The 25,347-nt window shown below is 31.8% G+C and overlaps 3 protein-coding genes and 1 long non-coding RNA gene across 5 annotated transcripts; all 4 read right to left on the bottom strand.

Annotated features, from left to right (window-relative positions):
• Nucleotides 1-3,339: 3,339 nt before the first annotated feature.
• On the bottom strand, nt 3,340-5,030 carry LOC118031827 (putative GEM-like protein 8). Its single transcript, XM_035036322.2, has 4 exons — nt 4,712-5,030; nt 4,538-4,621; nt 4,167-4,441; nt 3,340-3,711 (listed from the first exon to the last, which is right to left on the bottom strand). Exons 1-4 carry the CDS (start codon nt 4,875-4,877, stop codon nt 3,526-3,528), a joined length of 711 nt encoding a protein of 236 aa, XP_034892213.1. The 5' UTR covers nt 4,878-5,030; the 3' UTR covers nt 3,340-3,525.
• Nucleotides 5,031-7,525: 2,495 nt separating this feature from the next.
• LOC118031820 (uncharacterized) lies at nt 7,526-9,438 on the bottom strand. Of its 2 annotated transcripts, XR_012169647.1 has the most exons (3): nt 9,053-9,272; nt 8,502-8,956; nt 7,526-8,164 (listed from the first exon to the last, which is right to left on the bottom strand). It is a non-coding gene; the product is annotated as an uncharacterized lncRNA (long non-coding RNA). The 2 variants fall into 2 exon arrangements; XR_004684580.2 differs by having other exon boundaries at nt 8,502-9,438.
• A 2,768-nt stretch (nt 9,439-12,206) lies between these two features.
• LOC118031829 (uncharacterized) lies at nt 12,207-14,731 on the bottom strand. Its single transcript, XM_035036324.1, has 2 exons — nt 14,329-14,731; nt 12,207-12,728 (listed from the first exon to the last, which is right to left on the bottom strand). The coding sequence occupies exon 1, from the start codon at nt 14,660-14,662 to the stop codon at nt 14,330-14,332; it is 333 nt and encodes a 110-aa protein (XP_034892215.1). The 5' UTR covers nt 14,663-14,731; the 3' UTR covers nt 12,207-12,728; nt 14,329.
• Nucleotides 14,732-18,490: 3,759 nt separating this feature from the next.
• On the bottom strand, nt 18,491-20,822 carry LOC118031828 (protein NRT1/ PTR FAMILY 5.9). Its single transcript, XM_035036323.2, has 4 exons — nt 20,628-20,822; nt 20,272-20,486; nt 19,469-19,977; nt 18,491-19,384 (listed from the first exon to the last, which is right to left on the bottom strand). The coding sequence occupies exons 1-4, from the start codon at nt 20,680-20,682 to the stop codon at nt 18,541-18,543; spliced, it is 1,623 nt and encodes a 540-aa protein (XP_034892214.1). The 5' UTR covers nt 20,683-20,822; the 3' UTR covers nt 18,491-18,540.
• Nucleotides 20,823-25,347: the final 4,525 nt, after the last annotated feature.

The raw sequence follows: 25,347 nt of genomic DNA, 5'->3' as shown, positions 1-25,347 counted from the left end.
TCAGATTTTGACGCGGTTAACTTGATTTGACGGCTAACCTAGTAGATCTAAATTGAATCAATTCTAACCTATTATTTTTTGTTCAGTTTAATTATTTAAAAAAAAAAAAAATTGGTTCAAACATAGTTTGGTTTGATTTTTTAGTCTTGACTTGGCTTTTTTCTAATTTGGCTCAGTTTTTTTCGAGTTGGCTCGGTTTTTTTTCGATTGGCTTGGTTTTTTTCGATTTTAGCTATGTTTTTGTTGGCCTTTTTTCCAATTCGGTTCAGTTTGGTTTTTCCAATTTTAGGCTTATAAAACCGAAATCGAACCAAACCGATTAGTTTTTTTTAAATTTCTAATATGTTTAATTAGTTTTTTCACGGTTTGATTTTTTCAGTGTTATTTTTTTGTCTAATTTTCTCGATTTAATAAGTTTTTAGGTGTTTTTACTCACCCCTAATGCTATGTATTTACGAGCCTCTTGTAATTTTTGCTACTAAAATATTAATTTAAATTTTTTAAATTAATTTTTTTTAATATTTTTAAATTTTTTTAATATACAGAAATGAAAAATAAAATTTAAAATAATAATAATAAAAATTATTTTAATATATTTTTAAAATAAAAAATATTTTAAAAAATAATTTCGGTTACCCTACAAGAACTATTTTCATTTAGCATTTTTACGTATTAATTTGCAGTTCAAACCCACGTGATTTTATATGGAAAAGTGGAGAAAACTTGTACATAGAAACATGTGCACTTTGGCATATCCTTTGGCATCTAACTTTATTAATTAAATTTGAGGGACACGTGGTATCAAGATTTGGGTGTCATGTTGCTATATAACATGCATGTATTTTGGGCCATATAACCTATGGAATATGGGAATAATATTAGTGTCGGTGATCATCTCCACTTTGCTGCAGTGCTAGAACAGTTTTTTTTACAAAAAAATAAAGTATTAGTATCAAAGTGAAGTTAAGAAAAAATATAAAAAATGGGTCATGGAATGATAAATGTACAATAACACTACCTAGAGCTGAAATATCTCATCAAATACACAACTCAAATTATATAATTAGTAAATATATCTAATGAAAAAATGTTAAAAAAAAATAAGTTCGAAAAGCAGTACCTTTTTTTATAACAAAAATGTGTTAACTTTTTAATTCTCATTAACTTGAGTCATTTGAGACAGAAATATCTAATCTAAAAAAACCATGAAGTCCAATTCCCAATAAATTAATAGTTGAAAGAATAAAAAAAAATTCCAATTCATAAAAAATTTAAATCATTATTACTGATGTTATTAAATAATATTAATATGAAATATACAACCTAACACCAATATTTAAGGTGCAATTGGGTTTGTGTGGAACATTGTGAGAATTTGGTTAAGGATTTGACTTTAGAATGATTTTTATTTTCGGAAGGGAAATCATGCAAAAATGTAAGAGTTAGTTTTGAGTCTATTTGGATTGTAGAGTGAATGATGTGAGATGAATAAATGTAACCAATATGTTGTATTTGGAATTGAATCATTATGAGAATTATTTGTGGTGTATATTATATGTCCAAACTAGTTTTTTTTAAAAATAATTTTCCTAAAATAATTTTTTTAAAAATTAATCATAGCTCATTAAGTTGTTGTAAGGTTCATTTTGGCTCCAATGTAATTTGATGAGCTCGTGTCTAATAGAAATAAAAAATCTCTAAAAGATTGGATGGAGTGTGTTGCATATGCGGTCCAGCACTATGATGAGAATTAATGAAATGAATTGACCAGGGAGACACATGCGTCCTGTGAATTATTGAAATATAGACTTATGAATTCTGAGGTGCTTGGGACAGTGAAGATGACTATTTTAAAGTATTTTTTTTTATTTAAAAATATATTAAATTTCATTTTTAACATAGCACGTGAAAATTATTCAAAAAGATTACAATCAATGCTTGTTTGGATAAAGGAGATGGAAGAAAATAAAAATCTGCACGTCAAGAATGGGAACTTCTACTGCCAAAGCGATGGCCCAGATTTGACTATATGGCTCGCCATTTGGATTAACTTATCATATAGCATCATGTGCTTCACTGCTATCAATTTTTTTTTTTTGCTATTTGTATGTGTTTTGCCAGCTTATACATAATTTAATTAATTTTTTAAAATTAATAATTATAAGTTTTCAATTTTGTGATGCTAATAATTTTTAAAATTTAAACTTAAAATTTAAATATGTTCGAGGATTACTTCTCTGCTATCATTTCTCACATGCAAAAGCATGCAGTCATGTTCAATTTCTAATGTTTCTCTGTAAAAAGAGAAGATTTGGGCTTTCTAAAGGCTGACACCTATTTTTTATTCGCTGAGAACTTGAAAATACTATACTTAGGGTCAGAACTGGGAAATGAGGGTCCATCCAGCAACGGGATGAAATTATAAGAAAAAACAATTAAAATATGATCGAAAAAAAAAGCAATTAAAAGAATGAGTAGGTTGGAGGAAAAAACTCCCTGTTTTTGAGACCAAATGATGACGTTTCTCCTTAAAAAAAAACCTAAAAAAAAAAAAACGAAACGCTGTCTCTTAGGATCAAGATTACAATCTTTCAAAGTTCAGTTCAAGAAGGCTTCAAGAACAACCTCGTGAATGAATGTTCAAAACATTTGTGAGAGCTAAAAAACAGAAACAGGGGACCCTTTTTATCTGGTTGTATGGTCCAGCTAGGCTGCTCTAATTGCCTGAGTTCTTGGTTGCTGGCTTGGTTTTATTCTTTCAGTGGTCTGAGGTTCTCTGTATGATACTCGTCTCTTTGCAAGGACTCATGACTTTGCTCTGTGATGCTTCAATAAAGCCATGGCTTATCAAAATAATAACGTGGCCCTTGCTGAATTTTGTTGATGAGAACTGCATGTTGGAGCAATCTTCGACTTGGGTTACCAGGAAGGTCCATTATCCTCGGTTTTCCCTCTGATAGAGACAGACAGCTCAAGAATCAGAACAACAGCATCAATGGCAAGGTTCTAGCCACTTTCTTTTTTCCTCTTAAAAATGTTGGACCAGAGGCACTTACAGAGCCAATCGGTTCAATCCCACAAGAGGGAAAGAGGTCCATAACATCTACTGCGTACACACCTTGCAATTTGAAGCTTCTCTCTGCTATTTTTTGTTCTTCATTTCTTTCATGGTTTAGTAATGAAAGAAATGACTTCAGATTTCAACAAGTAAAAGGGAAGAAAAACCTAGTTTTAGTATTTCTTTTTAGAAAAAGAAAATGAGAAAACTAAAAACTTCTACTTGATTGGCTATAAACTATAATTTGATACATAAAAGCCTCGGTTACTGGTTGAAAAACATTAAAACATCAAAATAATATTTTATACTAGGAAATACATGTTCTGCACAACCCTGTTTCCAAACGGAACTTAAAAAAGCCAGGCTTTTCCTTCCAGGCCTCAATTAGCACACTTGTCTAATCTAAAAGATAAACTTCTTTTCTATCTACTTACGTATGTGTCCATCTTACAACATGTCCTCTTAATTTAAGAGGCAGAATTCGCCAAAGAAATAGCTCTGTGTAGATTCTTGAAAGCTTTTTCGTAACGCAAGAATCCCATAAACCAGAACTCAAAATTGTCTTGTGTGACTATTTCTATGTACTTCTGTTGCGGCTTGTCCATGTTCTCACTCCTGTTGGCTCTTTCAATCTTCCTCACTGGTATCACCACCTGCTCATGTGCATCGAAATATTGGTCAAAATTTCCATCTGTACAGACCAGGTCAATTGTTGGATTATGAATTGAAGGTTCAAAAAATAGAAGTCAAAATCAATAAATTTTAACATTATTTTAAATATTGTAGCTTCTTCTATAGTTTAAGATGCGTGGATATCTAACCTACCATTCGTTGTCCCTTCCTTTTTCATTTCAATGATTCCATAATTTTGTTTAGCTGAGATCTGACTATTATTTTGCGTAACAGGTGATTGAACAAAGGATTTTGTCACGTTTAAATTAACAAGATGATGATCTTCTTCTTCTTATTTAAGAACAGAAATTAAAGATGATCTTTAAATCATGGTCCTGTCAGAGATAAAGGTTTTTTTTTAAAAAAAAAGGAGAAAAAAATCTTAGAACTCCAGTTTACGTGCATAATCAGATCAGGAACCCAACTATTGACTCACCTTGTAGGGTTTTCTGACAAGTTGTCCATTAGGAGAAGGGAAGGTAATTGATCTCTCACTGCAGAAGGCAACCTTTTCAGTGGAGATAAAAAGAAGTCCTGCCAGAGGACCAGCTGTGGTTGATAAATAGCACTGTGATGCCTTTAACAGCTCTTCTCCTTCTCTGACCCCAAAAACCTGCTTGAAAATATTCTCCCTCCCTCCTTCTTGAATTATCTTTGCCCCCAGTCTTAGCTTGCCTTTCACTGTTTCAGAGAAGGTAGCTCCCAACTTCACTGCAAATTACATTATCTCACATAATTTTTTTTAAAAAAAGGGTGCATAAATGATTTTACTTCATATTTTCATAGGAGTCATGGTAAGACTGTTACCGTGGTCGTGAATCCTGTAAGCAAAAGTACTGCTTTTCCTTCCTAGTTTTTGTGTTTTTCCTGGCTGTGAATCCCATTTATTACCTGCAGTACTTGATGAATAAGCTATCAACACCAGTATATGCTAGGTACACATATTTAGAGGCAGAGGAAGACAGGTTCACTGTGACTTACTACTAGTTTTGGAGGAGCTTGGAGAACCCTGAGAGGAATATGGACTTTGCAGCAAGCTGACGGGCTCAGATAAAGAAGATGATCTTTCTGGGGTTGTCTCAAGAGTTTTAATGATCATCAATGGACTTCCATTGAACGTGTCTGCAAACTGACCCTTCATGCTCATACTTTTGGTCTAACACGCACAGAGAGTAGTCCTCGAAGGAAAACCTGGTAGCTTAGCCTATAAACTTTGCCTGATGAAGAGATAAAAAGGAGGCGTATATTGCTATTTAAATCATATAATATACTCTATATTATTTTTCCACAAGAGAAACAGATATGAGAGTGAAGTTTCAAAGATTCTTCGTTGTCATGTGTCAAGAATTGAATGGAAGGGAAGACTACTAGAAGAAAATGATGTTGCGATTTCCAGGCAATTTCCTTGGCTAAGAATGTGAGAATATATATATATTTCTTTTTTCCTTACAAGAGGCAAGGAATTTCAAGTCAATAAAGGTGGCCAGATCGAATACTTGCAAAGTTGATATAAAATAATCTGATTTTTTAAATAATGAAATTACGAATTTATGGTGTTGGAGTAGTTGAGATGGGAAATTTTTATTTATTTAAAGAGCATGACAAAGGAATTTAAGAAAATGATCAAAGGTCTTCAATAGTAGGATCATATCAAACAAAGGATCAGTCAACCAACAAGCGTATTCATGGCAACAATGAAGCAAGCGAAGGCCGAAAGGCAGCCCAAATCTGAGGCTGAAGCCAGAAGCCGAATAGGAAGGATTCTGAGGATGGCACCGTCACCAGCAACCCCTGAGCAGCAGGCGGAGGATGTGGAGGGGAGGTGTTCTCACTACTAGTCGGTCAGTCCGGCAAGCCGACCCCCAAGTCATAGACAGCACAAATAGGCGGCTCTGAAGCCTCAGGTCTTTGACCTTGGATTTTTACGTTACGCATAATCTTGACTAGTATAAACGGATTTCATATAATCAGCTATTTTATTTTTTATTTTTTCCTCGACAGGAGATTCCAGCATTTCAAAAAAAAAAAAAAAGTTGTGAATAGAGCAGTATTTTCAAAGAATATCAACTCCCCATATACTTAAAAAAAAAAACAGAGACTATATTTAATTAACTGAATGGTATTGACTATTGATTTTCATAATAGTAAGGCAAAAGGAATTTATTAAGAGCAGAACCATCGATGCATTATTGTTGACTTTGAAATTAAAAACAATTAATTTAATGATGAATTTAATTCCTTGATTTTGAAGAGGCAGGATCCTTGTGGCCGGAGGAGAGGCTGAAGAAGGAAGTATCCTACAAGGAAAAGGAGGAGGAAGGTACACAAATAAGAAGGCTTAGATGCGGCAGAAACATCATTAAAGTCTAGCAGAAACCCGCAGAATTCTAAGTTCTGATTCAAGGAATTTTGAGTTCTGAGTTGACGCGAGAATAAATTAGTTAATTTTCAGGAATTATAACTTTTATAGAGTAATAAGAAACACCATTATAAACTTCTCCAATCCTCCCTCTTCTGTTCTTGTTCTTGCTTGCAATTTCCGTCACCATGAGAATTTCATCAATAAAAAGGCCGATTACATAGTGCAAGGGCTCTAAGCCTGTAAATAACAGGGCCCATAAAGAAGCATAAGCCCACAAAATCTGTAACTAAGCCCATTGCAAAGGAGAGAAAAATTCAAAAAGTCACAGTCAAGCAAATTAACTTCCAATAAACAATATAGCATATGCACGAAAAGTGAACTGCAGATTTACATGTCAGAATAATTTTGTCTGCAACCGGGCAGTATTAGCACGCCCGTGTATGTGATAAGAGAATTGGGGCTCAGGTTCAAAGGTCAAACTTCAAGACCCCCGGAGGTGGGCTCAGGTGGCTAAGAGAATTGGGGCCGGATGGGCCTGAGACCAGCCCAGCCTCAAGAGTTCCTATCTTCTTTTTTTTTTTTTTGGGCTTGATCTAGCCAACCCAGGTTATTAGTACAAACTAATAACCAAGCTAGCCATAGCCGCAAGCATAATAGTGATAGAGTAATTAAAATTACAAGCTGGGAAGAAGGATGATTTAGATGTATTTGTGGTTGTTTTTTAAAGTACTTTTTACTTGAAAATGCATTAAAATAATATTTTTTATTTTTAAAAAATTAGTTTTTAAATCAGCGTATTAAAATAATTTAAAAATATAAAAAAATTATTAATTTGAAGTGAAAATTTTTATTTTAAAATGTAAAAATAAACATGCATTAAGAGTCTCTTAGTAAAGGCAAAGCTGAGGGCATTATGAAGGAATGCAAAAGTCTTCTCTTTTATTTTTTCTGGTTTTCCTTGTGTGTTCGTCCCTTTGTTTTTGTTTTTACAGTGATTTCTTCCTAGAAAGGCGTGATATTGGAGTATTTATGATGAGAAAACAGAACCACTTGATAATGTAAGAAAAATGATAATTGATTAAGGTCTCATGACAAAAAGAAACGAAAATAATGGGATAAAAAAGCATGTTATCTTTATATATTTTATTTTGAAAGTGCAAAAAATTAACTATAAAAATGATTTGAAAACATATTTATTGTCATGTCTTTTTTCCTTATCTCTACAATAAAAACACGTTTCTATCTAATTGAATATGCACATAGAATTAAGACATTATGGTCCTGTTCAGTTGACCTACAAGGATGGAAAACAAATTACAATGTTTCATGACTTTTTCCTACTTCGAAAGTTCAACACGCTTTTTCGTGGAATTTTTCTACAATTTTATAGGCTGCTATGCCCTGTTGTAAGATATACAACATGTTGTCAACCATTCTTTCCCTTTGAAAATGACAGAATCCTTTATTATCTTGCAATATTTAGTATCTTGCAATCTTGAAACACAGTTTCTTCAAGAAAGTATATCATAGTAAAACATAACACGGGAGTACAGCATGCCTGCTTACTATTTCTTCTGGTAAACACACGATGCAAGCTTTGGCAAAAGCCATGATCGATAATCCCTGTAAAATTATTCTTAATTTCTGCTATCCCCTTTCAATCTTCCTTAGAAAAGGGAAAGGGGCTCGAAATCCTTAATAATAGTTCATTTTTTACATTTTTTTAATCATACATTGAAAGAGAACTTTCGCTTTATTTGATCTAGACTATACAAGCTAGTGCATAAAAAGTGGACTCCACACAGTCAGAGCATAATAATTTTGTCGAACAACCGAGCCTTTTCTTTTGGCCTCAGCTCAATCATCACAATACCTGTCTAATTTCGAGATCAGCTTCGTTTTGCTTGGCAACTTTGCCATAGAATTGCTTCCTCTAAGTTCTGACGAGCTTTGTCGTAACGCAGAAAGTCCATAAACAGGAATTCAGAGCTATCTTCTGTGATTATGGTCATTTTCTTCTGTTGTGACTCGTTCAGGTCGACCCCTCTAATGTTCCTTATTGGTATCTCAATCTGCTCATGTGAATCCAATTTCAACGAGTCAGGCCTCTTTTGTGTACAAGAACAACAACGCAAATTAATACAATTCAATTAACAGAAACACGAGGAATCCCTTTATTTTCTTTATGCGTTGATGTCAAGATTGTAGCCAGTACTTTGAGAAATTATGATCCTGCAGAAATCATTTTATTTTTTTATATAAAAAAGGAAGAAATTGAAGAGTGATCACCAACCCTGTTTATCCTCCAATATTTTAGTGTGTTAATTAATTCTTTTTAAAACCACAGCTTAGAGTTAATTCACGTAATTGAGACAAGGAAAATATAATGAAGAGGAGGTATTTATTCACCTTTCGATCTGTTTCTTCGAGCAGCTCATTCGGAGATTTGAAGGTAACTGATCTCTGACTGCAGAATGCAACCTTCTCAGTGGAAATAAAGAGAAGTCCGGCAACAGGACCAGCTTCAGTTGATAAACAACAATGCGATGCCTTTAATAGCTTCTCCCCTTCACCGACCTCAAAATTTCTGCTTGAAAATATTCTTCTTCCCACCTTCTTTAATCTTCTTTGCCTCAAATTTTATTGAGTCTGAGAGACAACCGACCTCACTGCAATCAACATATGATCAATCATATTTTTCTCTGAAGAAGAAGCTCATGATCATTGATTTATTCACTCATAATGAAAGAAAAGAGGAGAACAGAGTGCTGCTTATGATGATTAGAAGGAACGATTGTTAATTACCACGGTCACGAATTATACTTGCAAAGGTCCTGCTCCCCCAGTTGTATCCACTTCATCACCTGCACCAGCACGTCAAGGAATTAAAGCTGTCAACATAGAACTAATTTGGACTTAGAAATACCAGTTTATGATCTGTGAAGAAGTTGGAGAAGAACCATGATGATCAGTGGAAGAGGGTGTTCCTGAGGACTCAAAACATGGATGTGAAATGAACTTGGAAAGATTCATTTTGTCAAGCAGCACAAAACAGTTGGATCCACTTCTTCAAGTGCTCAGATCAGAAGAAGCTGAGAGGATTTGGCTAAACTTTTACTTTTCTTTAGTCTTGATGAAAGAGGGCGACTTTAATGATTTTCATTTGCTTCCAGCAGTTCACCTTTATATATAATGACTAAATAATTTCCAAGCAGTTTCATTGCTTGTTCAACGAGTCACGATTTCACACACAAACTTTGAAAAATTCAAAGATAATTATTACACTGTTTCTGGGCGAACAGTACTGATAAAGACGCATTTAGCTTTCTTTAATTTTTATACTTAGATTTACTTCTTGATCCATCAAAAATTTGAAGAACATAATATAGGAGTCCTTGAGATGGAGGAAATTGTTTATATAACAAATTATATATATATATTGTGACCATATTTAGGTCTTGTTCAATTGTAAGAAAATGCAAAGTAAAAAATATGTTTTTTCTTAATTTTATGAGAGAATGGAAATCAATAATATATTGTGTTATATGATTACTAAACGCGTTATTAATTTGCAAACTAGTTTAGATAATTAATAATTGATTTGTGAATATTGACCCGTTCCTGAGTTATGATAAGTGCAAAATAGAGTTCAGGTATGCCTGTTGATGAGTTTTCAAGGATCTAATCGATAGCTAATAGCTAAAATGGTATTTGAGAGTCTGATTGTATTGTTTTTTAAAATTTTTTTTTTTTTAAAAATATATCAAAATAATATTTTTTTTTAAATCAATTTTAATATTAGTATATTAAAATAATTTAAAAATATAAAAAAATATTGATTTAAAATTAAAAAAAATAATTTTTTTTTAAATAACAAATATATCCTAAATGCCTAGTTGTGCAGACAAGGACATGTCTAATGACTTGACAAGGCAACTAATGCATTGAAGGCTTTAAGATAGCTGCTAGGATCGAAGAAGCTTTCAACCAATGCTCGTACAGGATGATTGATGCTTCTTTTTTTCTTTTTCTTTTTTTGGTTAAGATAATATAGATAGATAAATATGATATCAATGCAGAAGAAAATAAGTATGATTTTTTTTTTAACTAAAATAACATTATTTTGATTAAAAAAAAATGATCCAGTCACAACCCCAGAACCTGAACTTTAGACCAGGTCGGGTTTAAAAACTATAACCTCTCCAATAAAATAACCATTCTTTTTAATTGCTTTAAGTTTGGATTTTACCATTTTAATTTTATTCTCCAAATACGCATAAATGCTAGAGTTTCATTCAATTAATAAGATAGAATATGTGTGGCATGTTAGAGAAAGGGATGCCCACATCTGCTTTAAGTTAGAATAAAATGAATTGTGCATCAACCAACAATCAGGGCCATTAGATCATGTTTCGGATGAAGCCAATCACAGCCGTCTGATAAAATAAAAGTGGTCACTGGTCCATAAGCAATAGGTGTACCAGATCGCCATACATCTCCCACCTCTGGCCACCTCACATCGCAGAACCACCACGAAATCACCTTGACATTGGAGGTTTTTTTTTTTTAAAATGTTTTTTATTTTAAAAAATATTTTTCAACGCGGTGTCAAAACTGCCTTGATTCTTTTGTGTACAAGACCGACAGCGCAAATTAATATGAAGAAGTCAATTAACAGAAACATACTTTTATCCCATGCAGTTCCTCTTATTTTCCTCATCGATTCCTGTCAAGGTTGTAGAAAAGTACTTTCAGTAATTATGATCATCTAGAAAAGTACAAGTGATATTAGGCAATCAAAGTACATCTCTGAATTTTTTTTTTAAGTCGTATGAATTTCCATCCTTCAATGTAAAGTTTTATTTTGGTAGAATCAAATAGTAAAAAAATTAAAAGAGATGATTTAGAACAGAATCAGGTGGTGTTTCTAAGTCTCTGCTGTGAACTTTCTTTAAGAAACCAATAAAAAAGAAAGAAAGTATGCGATATATATTCAACGCGAAAGAAAGAATTAGGTAGTTTGACTAGAGTTTGAGAAGAATGTGGTGGTAGAAAGAAACCATCATATCCTGGAGTTTTCTAGCCCTTCTATCTATCAGCATTTATGCAGATCCCAACATGTTTTTGGTTGAAACCTTTCTGCTACATTTCTGATCATTCTTCCACTTCTGAAACTAGACGAAGCTGGGAAAGGCAACCTGTTATGTGAAAAATCTAGATATCCTAGGTTCACCGACTCATTTTTGGACTAGGGAAGGTTTATATATATATATATAGACACACACGCACACACACCTATTTTTGGGCATTTTAGCATTATAAATAGGATTACTAAGGTTTATATGTTTATTCGATGTGTGTTTTTGGTGAAATGGATAGAATATTGAGTTTTTTTGGATAAAAATATCCTAGACCTTGATTTTTAAATGTCGATCATGATCAAAAATTGTTACAAAAAGGTGTGAGGCCTTCTTCCATTGGTCTAGCCACGCGGCTCATCCTTTTAAGTTCGTCTAGCCCCTTCATCTTTTATGTTTAGTTTTAATTTTCTTTTAAATTATTAAAATAATATTTTAAAAAATGATTCAATTATTCCATAGTTTCTAAATAAGATTAAAGATTATTTTAGTAATATTTGAGTAATTCCAATTCAATTAATTCATGTTAATTTTTTTTATTAAATTTCATCATTCAGTATACTGAATTACAAATTGAATTTTTCATTTTTTTTATTAAAAATATAATTCTACCCTGTAAGAATCATTTTTACAAGTTAACTATGATAAATTTACCCTTTTTCTTTTATTCTTTTTAATCTACTTGGTCAACAAAATTTGTCAAGAAAACTTTTACATAAATTAATTTAAAACCCAAGCTAATTGAATAGTTAGGTTAGAATTTAAGTTTAAACTGTTATAATTTAATAACAATGTCAAGATATACCGGTATAAATATTATTTTGTTTTACATTACACCCTATTGCGAAAGCACCCTATAGCAAAGGCACGGGCAATAAACTAAGTTTAGACCTAAGCCTAAATAAAATAAATGGTTACCACCACAGCCTCCATTACTGAAAACTGCAGTAACCTAGGAAAGATTTGCAACCGGTGATCCTATCAATTAAAACCGCTTATTCAAAAACCTCACACAAAGTCTTAAAAATTCAGCAATATTCTACAGACAAGGACTGAGACCACGTGTATGGTGCCGAGGATAAATCATCAAAAGTTCACTTCTGACATTTAATTTGTTACTACAACAGAAAACTATGGGATATGAAGACATTAATTGCCATACATCTTACTAGTGCCTGAAAATTAACAAGCTCCATGGAGAAGTTTCTCTACACTGTCTACCTTTCTGAAGTTAGCAGGGCAGACACTCCGTTTTCTTTTTGTAGATAAGCAATTTTAACTCTTCAATCATAATGCTTGTTATCTTCAAAATATTAAGATCAATCACACCTTAAAGACAAAAAGCGAAATACTAGAGTGAGTGAGGTGGTTGTTTTAGCCTGCCAAAAGACTTCCTAGCTTAATCCGCTCAACATCAATGAGTGAATTAGGTGGTTTTGCAGCTTTGTCACAGCTTCGTCTCAAGATCAGGGAACAATTCATCTTCTGTCTCTATAACCTGCCAAGTATTGGATACACACATTAATATGGATTGCAGCAAATTCTATAGCTTTAATTCAAACTGCTCAAAACCAATCAATTAAGCTCAACAACATCAGAAAAAGGGTAGTATGGAGACCCCAAAACTTTATGCCAGTACGTAATTAACTTTAACAGAAGCCTATAGGCACTGAGAAACCAAGTCAGGGAACAGTTAGAACAAAGAATTCAAAAGCATAACAGAAAAATTCCCAGCCTCGCCTATAAAACCTAAATCTAGAAAGTCAAAAGCTAGAAAACTCTGAAAGCATGATCATCATGAACAGATTCTTTCACATCCATCATTTTAGCCTAGGATACATAATGGGTTTGAGGAAAATAGAATCCAAAAAACCAACACTAACAATAACAATAAATTAAACAATATTACAAATAGTATTGGAAATGCAGGAGCCTAAGATGCTAAAAGATTTCCATTGACTCTGCATGGAGGTTAGAGGAAGACCCACTAAATCAGAACCCTTGCATATGATTCTTTGGTAAGCAGCCATTATATTTGGTAACCCTTTGAGGGGCCTTTCAGCATCCATTTAGGACTCCAAAAACTACACCCTAGCACATGATTCTTCTTCGCCCTCCAATCCAAGGTCTTCACAAAAACTGATGGAAAAAATTGGAGCTTGCCTTCTGCTAGGTCATAGAATATCATGCAGATTCAAGTATTGGATCTATCCTAATCCTTCTTTCACTTACTTTATGTTTCCAAAAACCCTTTTACATCCATCCATTGATTTCTCAATGAACATGACTCATTATCTTTGTTAAAACTAGGAGTCCTAAAGTAGATTTTGGTTCGATCTCGTTCATGGAGTCTAACTTTATTCCTAAAATAAGCTAATCTATCCAATTTTCGTTTTTTTTTTTTAAAAAACTAATCACTATTTTCATGTTGAACTAAACCAACCAGCCAGCCAAAATTCTTGATAAATAAATAAATATAGAATTGAAAAATGAATAGAAAATACAGAAAAGAGAAATAATTGCACAAGACAACAAAACCTAAGTAAAGTCAAAATCAGAACCCTTGCCACACAGATTTGATCAGCCATTAGATTTGGTAATGGTAAAACCCACTTGCAACGCTTTGGGAAACTCATGGCATTCATATGCAGCTCTCTAAACTAAAACACAACCTGAGAACTGTTTTTAATTCTTCAATACCCCCAAGTAAATGTCTGTGCTTTAATAGATAAACAAGTAGAAACTAGCCTATTAATTCTTGAAGTAGATCTATACCACAGTATCTATCCTAATAATTCTTGTCTAGAAAATCCTATTATATGTTTCCAAAACCTTCCACATCTAGTGGGTAAGACCCTAAAATTGATTTGGTTCTTTATGCTTGTTTCATGGAGACACCCTTTATCCCTAAAAACAAATCAAAACATCACTGATAATTCTATTGCCACTAAAAAACCCTAAATTTTGATTACTTCAAACAAATCTCAAAACCTCACTAAATTATATTCCTAGAAAAACCCTAATCATGACTCACAGCTTGTTCCTCCATCAATCTCTTGATAATTCTTAACAAAAAAATCAAATCAAATCAAAATTACCTCATTTACAGTAACGATCAGCTTTCTTCTTAACCCGATCATCAAGAGCATCTTCAACAGATTTCAAATCCTTCTTCTCGCTATACCCAAACTTCTTCGTCTCCACAGGAAATAATTCCTCGTACTTCATTTTCTTCGCCGCGTCAATCGTATAAATCATCTCACCAGCATCAGATTCCAAATTCTCCGCCACTGGTGCGGCGTCCTCCACCGTGTCATCCACCGGCTTCTTCTTTTTCTTCCTTTTCTTTTCGATTCCTTTGCTTAGTGTTGCTAAGCTTCCTCCTTTGAAGGTGAGTCTCCCTCCTTTCACTCTCTCGTATGGATCCGACATCGTTTTCGCTCTCGCTCTATCGTTTCTGTTTCGCCAAGGGACTAGAAGAGCAGAGACAGTTTTATTATTATTTTTATTATCTTGAGGAACCCTAATTTACTTTTTCGCCCTATTATATGTGATGTTTTGGAGAAACGACATCGTTTTCCATGCCCTACAATTATAATTATAATTATAATTATTACACTATAAACTAAAAAGGAAAAACAACAGAATTTCACTGTTTTTTTTTTATTATTTTTATTTTTACTGTGGGCTGTGAGAGAGTTGCATTGTGGACTGTGTTATTCTTTTTTTTTTATTATTATTGTTTTTAAAATATTATTTTTAAAAAATTATCTTTCCATGCTATGTTTATACAATTATAAGGCTCTTAGTTATTTTCTGGTCGCGTGTTATATCTTATTGCTTATGCAACTGAATATCCCATATTAAATTAGTTTGATGCTTGGTTTTATAAAATAATATTTAATTTTTAAATTAAAAAATTGAAACAAAAAAGATTATATTTGGAACAAAAATAAAGAGGCAACCCCTTTTTTTTAGTCTTTTTACTCTTAAAGAGGCATAAAAAAGTTCAATTCAGTACCTAATTTTTTTTGTCTTTAAGGTTTGGTCCTATTTTTTTTTAAGGATTTCACATTTTTATCCTCATCTTCATTAATTTTACATTTTAGTGCTTGAAGTCACAGGAATTATATAGAAGAGAAAAGTGGTTGATCGGCCACATTCTAACTAATAAAAAGACCACATTCTAGCTAATAAAAAGGCATATTTTGGTATCATTGATTTTTTCTTGAAAAGAGGGTTTTAATTGAAGTGTTTTTAAGCTTTTATATGGCGATAAAAAATAGAGTGTTTTAAGAAAAAAAAAATTTGATTTAGTTTTGTGTTTTTAATCATTTTTTTTAAACGTGTTTAAGGTTATAAATTGGTTTATTTAGTTTAATAGGGTGTTTATTAAGTGTTTTTATGTTAAAAATAGATGCAAAATAATTTTTTAGATCCAAAAAGTCTAGCCTGACTTTATGGGCACCTCTCTCATTATTGGTTCAGATTATGTGTCATATAAAACTAAAAATGATGTTTTCATTTTATTTTATTGTTATTTTTTTAATAAAGAATTATTTACCCCTAAACATAAAAAATAGAAGGCTAATCATGCAAGTACTTGGACTCTTTTGTATCAATTTGAACAAAAATGTAGTGATTTTGAGTAAAAATTAATCAAAACTAAATTAGAGTTCTTGAGATGAAATTAGAGGAGAAGTAAATTTCTTAGAAATTAGGTTTTAAAAATCTTTGTAGATTGTTGTAAGAGAAAAAATCATGTTGAAATAACAAAGAAATTTGGATGGATAATGAAGTCTAAACGCCGGTAATTGAGAGACAAAAAAGGAGGTTTTGATGTATTTGTATTATTCTTATAAATTGTATTAAAATTGTGATGATTAAACACATGGATTATAGTTTTGATGAATAGTTCTATTTTTATATGATAAATATGAATTTTAATGTTTTTAGGAATTAATACCTTTGAGAAATTGATGAACTTAAAATGATTTTTAATTGTGTTTATGCCTATAGATGTATTTGTGATTGAAGTAAGATGGAATTAAATTCATGTTTATTTAGATGTAATTGAAACGATATATAAAAAGAATGAATTTTAATAAATTTTGGATAAATAATTGAGTAAAATTATAATAGATATTACGATGAATGAAGAGTATTTTTTTGGATATAATAATAATTGATTGAAAACCTGTCATTTTAAAGGATATTGTTGGAGGAGTTCAGCGTGTCAGAGGAGCAAGACATAACTAGACTATAGGTAGGCACTTTGTACATTTCTTTAAATTTCCTGCCACTTTGTGAAATTTTTAATTAATAAAAATATAGATATAAATATTGACATTGTACATGGAAGAGGAATGATGAATATGTAAGTTGTTAGAATTAATGGGTACGTAGTCATTATGGAATATTGGATTTTTTTATTTTTGAATTGGAATGTTGGATTGATTGGCAATCAAGATAGGTTAATAGAGAAACAAATATTCATTATGAAATATCAAAATTTTGGCTTCAGAATGAGGATGCCAAAAATATCAAAATTATAAAATAAATATTCATTATGAAATATCAAATCAAGTGGGTTTGTCAAAGAAAAAGGTATTCTTAAGGAATACCAGATTAGGAGTATCTGGTTATGAATGTTAGATTGATTATAAATTAAGATGAGTAAGTTAAATACTGAAATGAGTTTATTATTTCTCTTAAATATTAAATGAAATAATAACTTATGATTTAATAAACGACATTGATTTAATAATTGGTAGATGCTACTTTTGTTTAGAATTAGAGATAAGTGGACTAGAAGGTTATGTAATTAAAATTTGGGATGTAATTATAGACATCTTCATTTTGTGATGTAATTAAGATGTAATTGGATTAGTTTATCAATTAACCATCATTAGTTTTGTAATAGCTATTTTGTTTATGATACTTGAAACTTGTAAAACTAAAGTCTTAATTAAACATCATGAATGCATGTTGTTGTATTTTTAGTTAAAAAAGCATAAAAGTAACTTGACTTGTATGTATAATTGAATGTTAGTTCATCATCATCATTAAAATTAATAAATATCATCAATATTTTAAATTGATGAATATGATTATATAACATCCAAGATAACTGGAACAAAAGTGTAGTTATGAATTGGTGTAATTTATAAATAAAAAATGTGTTTGATTATGACGTGAATTAATGTTAACACTTCTTGAGATTTTTAAAATATAAAAGAAACTTTATAATTAGATTGTAATAATTTCAATAAAAAGATATTAATTAGATTGTAATACTAGAAACTGAGTAAAACCTAAGTGTAAGGTTTTGGTATATTTCAATCAACCGATTGAATTTCTAAATAAACTGGTCAATCATCTTGTCAACTAAGAAAAAAATTACACTGATTTCTTATTTAACATAAAGGAATTTCTACCCAAATGTTAGGGATGTTATAATTGGGTTTGATTTTTTATATATATAAAAAAAATTATCTCAATTTTATTTATTGAGTCGTGGGTTAACATAGGTAGATTTAAATAAATTTTTATTTTTAATTTATCTACTTTTATTGTCTATTTTTTTTATTATATTATTAAATTAATCAAGTTTGTTGGATCTAACCCAGTTAATTGCTTGATTCTCATTTTTTTTTTTCTTTTTAAAAAAAGCACAACTAATACTAGAGTTTTTTTTTTTTTTTTTTTTTACATTAGAAAAAATTTGGTCTAGTTTACAATATAATGCGAACCATCAATCTAGTAAAAACTAATTTGTATGTAATATCTTTATTAATGAATATATTGTCTTTAGATCTGAATTTGTTTGCTTTATAACATCAGTGGTGTATGTTAGTAATTTGCTACTGAATCCTTCAACTTCTGAATTGTTTAGTAAAAGTTGAAAATATCAATGATGATCAAAAGCATTAAATAAGTGCATGGTAATTAAGAGACATGCATGCCAAGGTTATTACAATTGAATAAGCTTATATTCAGTATAACTTTGACAAAATGATTTAAAATACTTTTAACTTTAACTCAGAAAAAAAGTTATAAATATATTTTATTAAAAATAATTATTTTTACATAATTTGAGTCAAAATTCTTATTTAATAAAAATAAAAAAAATATATATATCTTACAATTATGTTACACTCCTTGAAAACTTTTTTTTTTTTATTAAAAAAAAGTTGCTTTGAATATTCTTACCAAAAAATGTTTTGTTTAGAAAGGAAATTAATTAAAGAAGCTGAAGGATGACAAATTAAAACAATTTATTTATATTTGACAAGGCCTTCCCCTACCTCCTATGACTTCTCATTATCCAAATCGCTGCTTCTGCTAACATAACATTTGCAGAAAACGACGTAAAATATCAAGCTGAGAACACTTAACAAGGCTAGAAGCCAGTAGTATTTGTCTAGACGGGCCTCTCTCATGTCATCAGAGAACCAGCTCTTGCCCCCTGTTGAAGATGTAAAATATTCAACGAGCGAGATCAATAAGGCACTCAAGAAGCTTCCCACTCCAAATACACTAGTATACAGTGCAATTCCCATTGTTCTCATTCGGACAGGAACTTCGCTGTAGAAAAACTCTTGCATCCCTACAACAGTGAAGATATCCGAAATGCCTAGCAGGATGTACTGAGGTAGCAACCAAAATATGCTTAATGGAACTTCGGTTTCCATTTTCGGATCAACAACTTCCATCCTTTGTCCGATTTCGAGTCTCTTTGTTTCGACAAGAGCAGCTATGGCCATTGCTATGATAGATAGGACCATCCCGATTCCCATTCTTTCAGTCACACTGATACCTTTTTCGTCGCGGGTAATCAGTCGTGCGAGTGGGATCAGCAACGCATCATAAAATGGCATCAGGAGGATTATAGAAACTGTGATAGAACTTTGTAGAGTAGCAGGTGGGATCTTGAAGCTGCTGCCTACATTTCTCTTCATTGTCATTCCTTGTTTGGTAAAGAATGTGGCCGGCAGTTGAAAGATGACGGCGAACATTAGGAGCATCGACCATATCGGCAAAAGCCTTAATACTACTCTTCCGTTTTCTACCAGGTAGTTTATATCGCCGCCAGGCTTCTCCATCGATGCCTTGGCCTTGCCTGAGTTCTGACAAAGAGGTTTTTCTTGAAGCCTATAAACAAGTAAAAAGAGTAGCACTATTATAAGATAGATATTTCAAAGCAAGGCTGGGTTGATTGACGATAAGAAAACATACTCTAGCTCAGCCACGTCTGGCTTGTTGCTTGACAAGGTGATTCTGCTATTCATTAGTTTCGACACAGCTTCCTTAATGGCTCGAAATATGTCCGGTGAAGACCTTTCAGAGATATTGTCATCCTGTTTATATGTATAAATTCTGCTACCACACCAAAATAGTAAAATCGATGCTGTCATTGCGATTGTGGGAATGGCAAATCCGAGTGCCCAGCCAAACGTGTCTTGGATATAGGACATGACTGTGACACCTGCGAGGCTGCCACCGCAAACCCCAAAATACCACCATTGGAAGAACAAACTCTTCTTATTTGATTTCTGCTCATCTTTTGTGCACGGTAGCTCATCATCGTTCGGAATTTGATCTGCTCCAAAGGCTTGTAAAGACGGGTTATATCCACCTTGTCCTAGAGAAATCAAACAGAGTGACCAAAACAGGTATGAAGAGCTTATATTGTTGGTGGGATGCCTTGCCCAAGCCAATGCTGTTGATGTCAAAGCCACAAGTCCCTTAAAAGAAGAAATCAAGAAGGTTAACAAAAACATATTTACCATGAAAAATCATAAACCAAAAACTGTGTAAGATTCTACAGTTACAGTGGCAAATTTGTTCAAATCAATCAAGTTCTTGCTTACAAGTACATCAAATGGTGGCATTAATTTTACAAATAAGCACACAGTCAAGAATTTATGACATAATCACCAAAACTTTTCCATAGTTGTCAGCTTAATGGTAAATTTTGCAGAATTTCAAGAGCAGAAATGAATGGGAAAAAAAAAAAAAAAAAAACAGAAAGTACTAACCACAACATATAGAAAGGAAGAGGTAAGAATGGTGGAATACCGATCCCAAGAATCAGCAAGGGATGCTACTAGAAGTGGTAACATGGATGTGAACCCACACCAATTATTTACTGTCTTGGCTGCAGCAGAGTTGCTCATCATAACAACATCTGTGAGATAAGTTACCAGATTTGATGCCACCCCTTTGAATGCAAACCTCTCCATACCAGCTATCACTATCAAAGTGGAAAAACCATAATAAATTTAAATCAATTAACATGCTTTCTAGCAGAATCTTCAAGTTTGAGCAAAATACTTATCGGCTATTAATCTGGGAAAATCCTAAGAAGATGTTCTATAAGAGAAAAACACACTACCTATGAGGAGAAAACATGACCTGTTCAGTCCTTTTGGCTTCTGCCCACTGGCCATTATGAGAAAGATGGATATGATGAAACTGTACGATCAGTAGGATTAATACGATCATGCAAATTGATTAAATATGAGATAATGGAATCCTATTAGGATTCTACCAATCCCTCTAAGATTCCATAAAGACTTTGATCCTTTGAAAAGAATAGGAATGAATCAAGGACAACAGCATTGCGTGACCCTCCACTAAACAAAATAGATTCTTTCAGGTGCAAAGAACCAAAACTATTGACAAAAATTCCGAGGCTCTTAGAATTATTGAAACCTTTTTCCAACAAAAAAATAAAAATCAGGTGGGCTTTTGTTTTATGACACGACAAACACTAAAGCAACTCCGAGCGTTTCTGTTCTCATAATGTAATCACTTCCAACAAGCAAAGGTTGAAATCCACTTTCAGTTCGTGAATGCTGACATAGAGGCATTACCAATGTCTGGAAAATGTTGACGTGCGTCCATTGATAATGGATGCCTGTTGTTTCGAGATGAATATTACTGCAAGGGCGGCGCTAAGAATTTTTCTTGTCATAGACTATTAAATAAATATATAATTATTTTTTAAGATCAATTATTAACTCATATATATGAATTTTTTAAATTCAACAATAAAGTTTTAATTTAAATATACTATCTAAAATATTAAAAAAATAAATTTAAAAATACATAAAATTAAAGCAAAAGTAAAAATAAACTTGTTATTAAAGTTATATTCTTCGATGTTTTATGGAATATAATTCATCTATAATCAAATTTAAATCAATATTGTAATTAGCCCCTCAATTGTGATAAAATAACTATTTTATATCAACTGTAAAATAAAGTAATTAATTTTTTTTTTCTCTCAATTCCTCTTTCCTCCACTTGATTCTTCCTTATATTAGTGTTTTATAAGTTAGATTTTCTAAGTTTATAAGATTATTTTCTTATTTTTTTTTCAGTGAAATTTTTTTTTATGTTTTCCCTTATTTTTCTCTATTTCTGTCTTGCTTTTTCTTTTCTTATTCTGCTTGTGCCTATTCAGCAACATATAAAAGAAAGGAAAAACTTATTTGTTTTATTTTTAATGGTAAATTTTTTTGATAACTCAATGAAGCAAATTTATTTTAAATAAAATTAGTCAAAAAATATTAATAAAATCTTTATCTAGGCTATAGCCCACCTAAGTCTTTAACATTCCGGATACTCCAATGGTTCCCCGTACACAGTACGTGGCAGTTTCGACACTTGGTGCTGGGTGCTGTTGCCACGTAATGTTTCCTTTGAATATTTGTATATTTTTAATTTCAGATTTTGACGGTGGAAAATAAATGGTTTGGGGAACAAGAACATATTGTGGAGCTCCTGGACTCAACAGGACCTGCCACTTCCTACAGAATAAAAAAGCTAACCTAAACAGGACAGAACAAAACATGATAGGAAAGAAAAAAGCAGTTGTTGAGGAGATGCATGCTGTGCGGGAAGTGGATTCCTTCCATAATGAAGTCCCCAATACCTGATCTGGACGCGTGCAAAGAGAATCGGGTTGTTGTTTTCAAGGATTATTTTCCTATGATAACTTGTTGAGAAGATGCTTTTGCATTCTTAATTACTCCAAAAAGGAAGAAAATCGGTGCCTTAATCTATTGAACTGTGGATTAACTATCAGACTTGTTGCCTTATTTTTAGTTCCTTTATTGATTTGGATTGTACTTCATTTGCTGGTTTTCCACTAGATGGCCAACATGCATGACAAGGAATTCTCAGTCTTCCATAAGAAGAAGAAAAGAAAGGAAAAGAAACCAAGAGATGTAAGGCTGTAGGCCACAGCAAAAACAAATTTGAAGGACCCAGCATTACTTTATGATCGTAGGATCGATGTCCCTTCGTGTCTTCCAATCATAATTTGAGTGTACATAGTGATTTCTTTACATGTATGAATCTCTTCTAGGGTACTGATGATTTCCAGAATCTCTCGACGTTACTGATGCCAAGATCGATGCTCCATCCAAGGGACCAAAACCCTTGTTCTTCTGGCACATCACACCAGTACCTGTGATGAATAAATTATCTGGAGAGCACAACACGCGAGTGCATGGCTTTTAGTGGTTTTCCAAGAAAGCATGCGTGTAGTAGCAGAATGCATGCACTGGCGGATGACTATATATATATATATATATATATATATATATATATATATATATATATAGATTGATGGATGACACGAGTGATTAATCTTGTCAGCTCATCTCTCTTCAGTCTTTAACTATTGGTGATCAGTCAAGTTCCAGGCGCCATGGCGAATTGCTACTTGTATTCGACGTCTCAATGTTCATCTCTAAATTATATTGATATTGCATGTATATATATGAAAAGGTTGAGATATTGACAGCCAGCAGCCAGCAGTAGAATTCCTGTAATTCTATCAGATTAATTATCTGTGATACTTTTCTAGTTTTCTTACCATGTTATTTATAATCTTTCTATAATATCTGTAATATTTTCATACTGTTTTTAAAATGATTAAAATTACCATATATACACGGGACAATCACTCCAATTTTGAGAGGACATGGTCTTCTTGAATATGTGACAAATAAAGTTTTCGTGTCCTGAATTAACTATTATTCAAAATTGTTTCAGAGTTTGATATTGTTTATTTTTTAAAATATTTTTTATTTAAAAATATATTAAAATTATATATATTTTTTATTTTTTAAAAATTATTTTTATATTAGCATATCAAAATAATCTAAAAATATTAAAAAAAATATTAATTTAAAAAATATATTTTTTTAATTTTTTTTTAAAATACAAAAATAAATCATCATAAAAAAAAAAAAAAAAAAAGTGTTTCCGTGCCGTAAGAGGAAGCCATACAAAGTGCCAAAAGAGGTGGGATTGTATTAGAAAGAGCGCACTAGCTAGTGAGGATAATTGTTTATCTGAATTTCTTGACGTGTTAGGGTTTCTCTTTTTTTAATGTTTTGATTTCGAAACTTCAATTAGTTTTACTAATTAATATGATATTTTTTCTGTTTATTTATTTTAGAATATTATTGTCAGTAAACATCAAGTTTATATGCTCTTTTTTTTTTTTTTTTTCCTTTTAAATGCTACGCAAGCAAACCAGTAAAGAAAGAGTTGAAGAGTATAAATATATTATAGCTTATAAACGAGAGCAAAGTATGCTCTCCCAAAGCTCTTTCTTGCCCAACTAATTAAACAATCATGAGGGGACTAAAATAATCCGAGAAGTGTAATTTAATTAGTAAAGTTCTAAGTTTGGTTTTAAAAAAATTACTAGTTGGTGTGTTATAAAAAAAAGCTTAAAATTATTAAAAATTTACATAATTATTAATTTTAAAATTTTAAAAAAAATAATTAAGATATACATGAACTTGAATATTCATAATTTAAAATAATAAAGATAAAAATTAAACGATGCTAATTAATTGCAATGTCACTGCAAGTTGCCCCCGTGGATCCCAACACTGTTATCCATGCCTCTCTTTTTGTCTTTTTTCTTTTTTCATTGCAATATTTAATTGCTAAAGATCATCCTTGCAATTATTTAATTGCTATCGTAGGCTATACAGTTTCTTATCATCAAAACACCATTTAAAAAACCATAAGAAGTTGGATAATGCAGGCAGCTTTTTCTTCATGTTCATGAATTTGTCTCTTTTCAATAAAGTTGCTATTGGAGATATAATATGTCTTTAGGGTTTTATCTTTTTATTTTTTATTATGATTCAAGGCCTTCATGTGGATATTATTATTATTTTACCTAAAGGTAAAACTCATTATTGTACGGGGCAAATTGCACATGATAAAATCAGTATTTTACTCTTCAAAAATCAAAGGATTGAACAAAACCACACGGCTTGGTTTTTTCTTTGCCATTTGATAATCTATCTTGCCCAGATATTTTATAGATGTGGAATGTTTTTTCTCTTGTGAAAAGAAATTAATCCATGAACTTAACTTCTTAGGGTGCTGATTTCAAGCTCGTTACGATTCGGTCCAAACTGTGGTTTAGCAAAAACCGGATTTCTTGGCTTCATGCCAACTTCTTTGCTAAATCCAGTGACGATCATGACTATCCATTTTTTTATTTTTATTTTTTATCTGAAGTGAAGAATGCTGATGAAGTTGATGTATGAGTATCAACATATGTTGTATCTTGGATCCCGGCAATGGTATTGCTCATCTACTTCTTTTTTTCTCTTCCTTTTATAATTAATTTTACTTTAACCCTACCTTTTAATTTTTTTTTGCAAGTTGTACATGTGTTGTGTTCCATCCCTTTTATTGAGAGTTTCTTCTCTCTCTCTCTCTCTCTCTCTCTCTTCCACTCTTTTAATGGGGTTTGTTGCAGCTTTTGGCACTCACTAAATAGAGACCCGTCTTATGTTGCATGCCAGACTATTTTTTTCTAAAAAAAAAAAAAAAACCTCCATACAAAACTTGGGATTTAAAAAAAAATCAGAGAATTTGGTGATTATCTCTTTTCAGTAAAGTTGCTATTGGAGATATGATATGTCTTTAGGGTTTTATCTCTTTTTTATTTTTTATAATGATTGCAGGCCTTCATGTGGATATTATTATTATTTTACCTAAAGGTAAAACTCATTATTGTACCGGGTTTTAATAATCTTAGCTAATCTAATAATACTTAAAAAAAGGTA

The sequence above is a fragment of the Populus alba genome, chromosome 4 (genome assembly GCF_005239225.2).
Source record: "Populus alba chromosome 4, ASM523922v2, whole genome shotgun sequence".
Classification (NCBI taxonomy): Eukaryota; Viridiplantae; Streptophyta; class Magnoliopsida; order Malpighiales; family Salicaceae; genus Populus; species Populus alba.
This window is presented reverse-complemented; position numbering and strand designations above follow the sequence as displayed.

Coding starts and splice junctions, on each gene's coding strand:
- LOC118031829 (XM_035036324.1), bottom strand. CDS start 14,662: ATGTCGGATCCATACGAGAGAGTGAAAGGAGGGAGACTCACCTTCAAA.
- LOC118031828 (XM_035036323.2), bottom strand. CDS start 20,682: ATGGCCAGTGGGCAGAAGCCAAAAGGACTGAACAGGTCATGTTTTCTC. Junction 20,487..20,627: donor GTCATGTTTTCTCCTCATAG/GTAGTGTGTTTT, acceptor CCACTTTGATAG/TGATAGCTGGTATGGAGAGG. Junction 19,978..20,271: donor CTTCCTTTCTATATGTTGTG/GTTAGTACTTTC, acceptor TCTTCTTTTAAG/GGACTTGTGGCTTTGACATC.
- LOC118031827 (XM_035036322.2), bottom strand. CDS start 4,877: ATGAGCATGAAGGGTCAGTTTGCAGACACGTTCAATGGAAGTCCATTG. Junction 4,442..4,537: donor TTACAGGATTCACGACCACG/GTAACAGTCTTA, acceptor TGTAATTTGCAG/TGAAGTTGGGAGCTACCTTC. Junction 3,712..4,166: donor TTGTCAGAAAACCCTACAAG/GTGAGTCAATAG, acceptor GCACATGAGCAG/GTGGTGATACCAGTGAGGAA.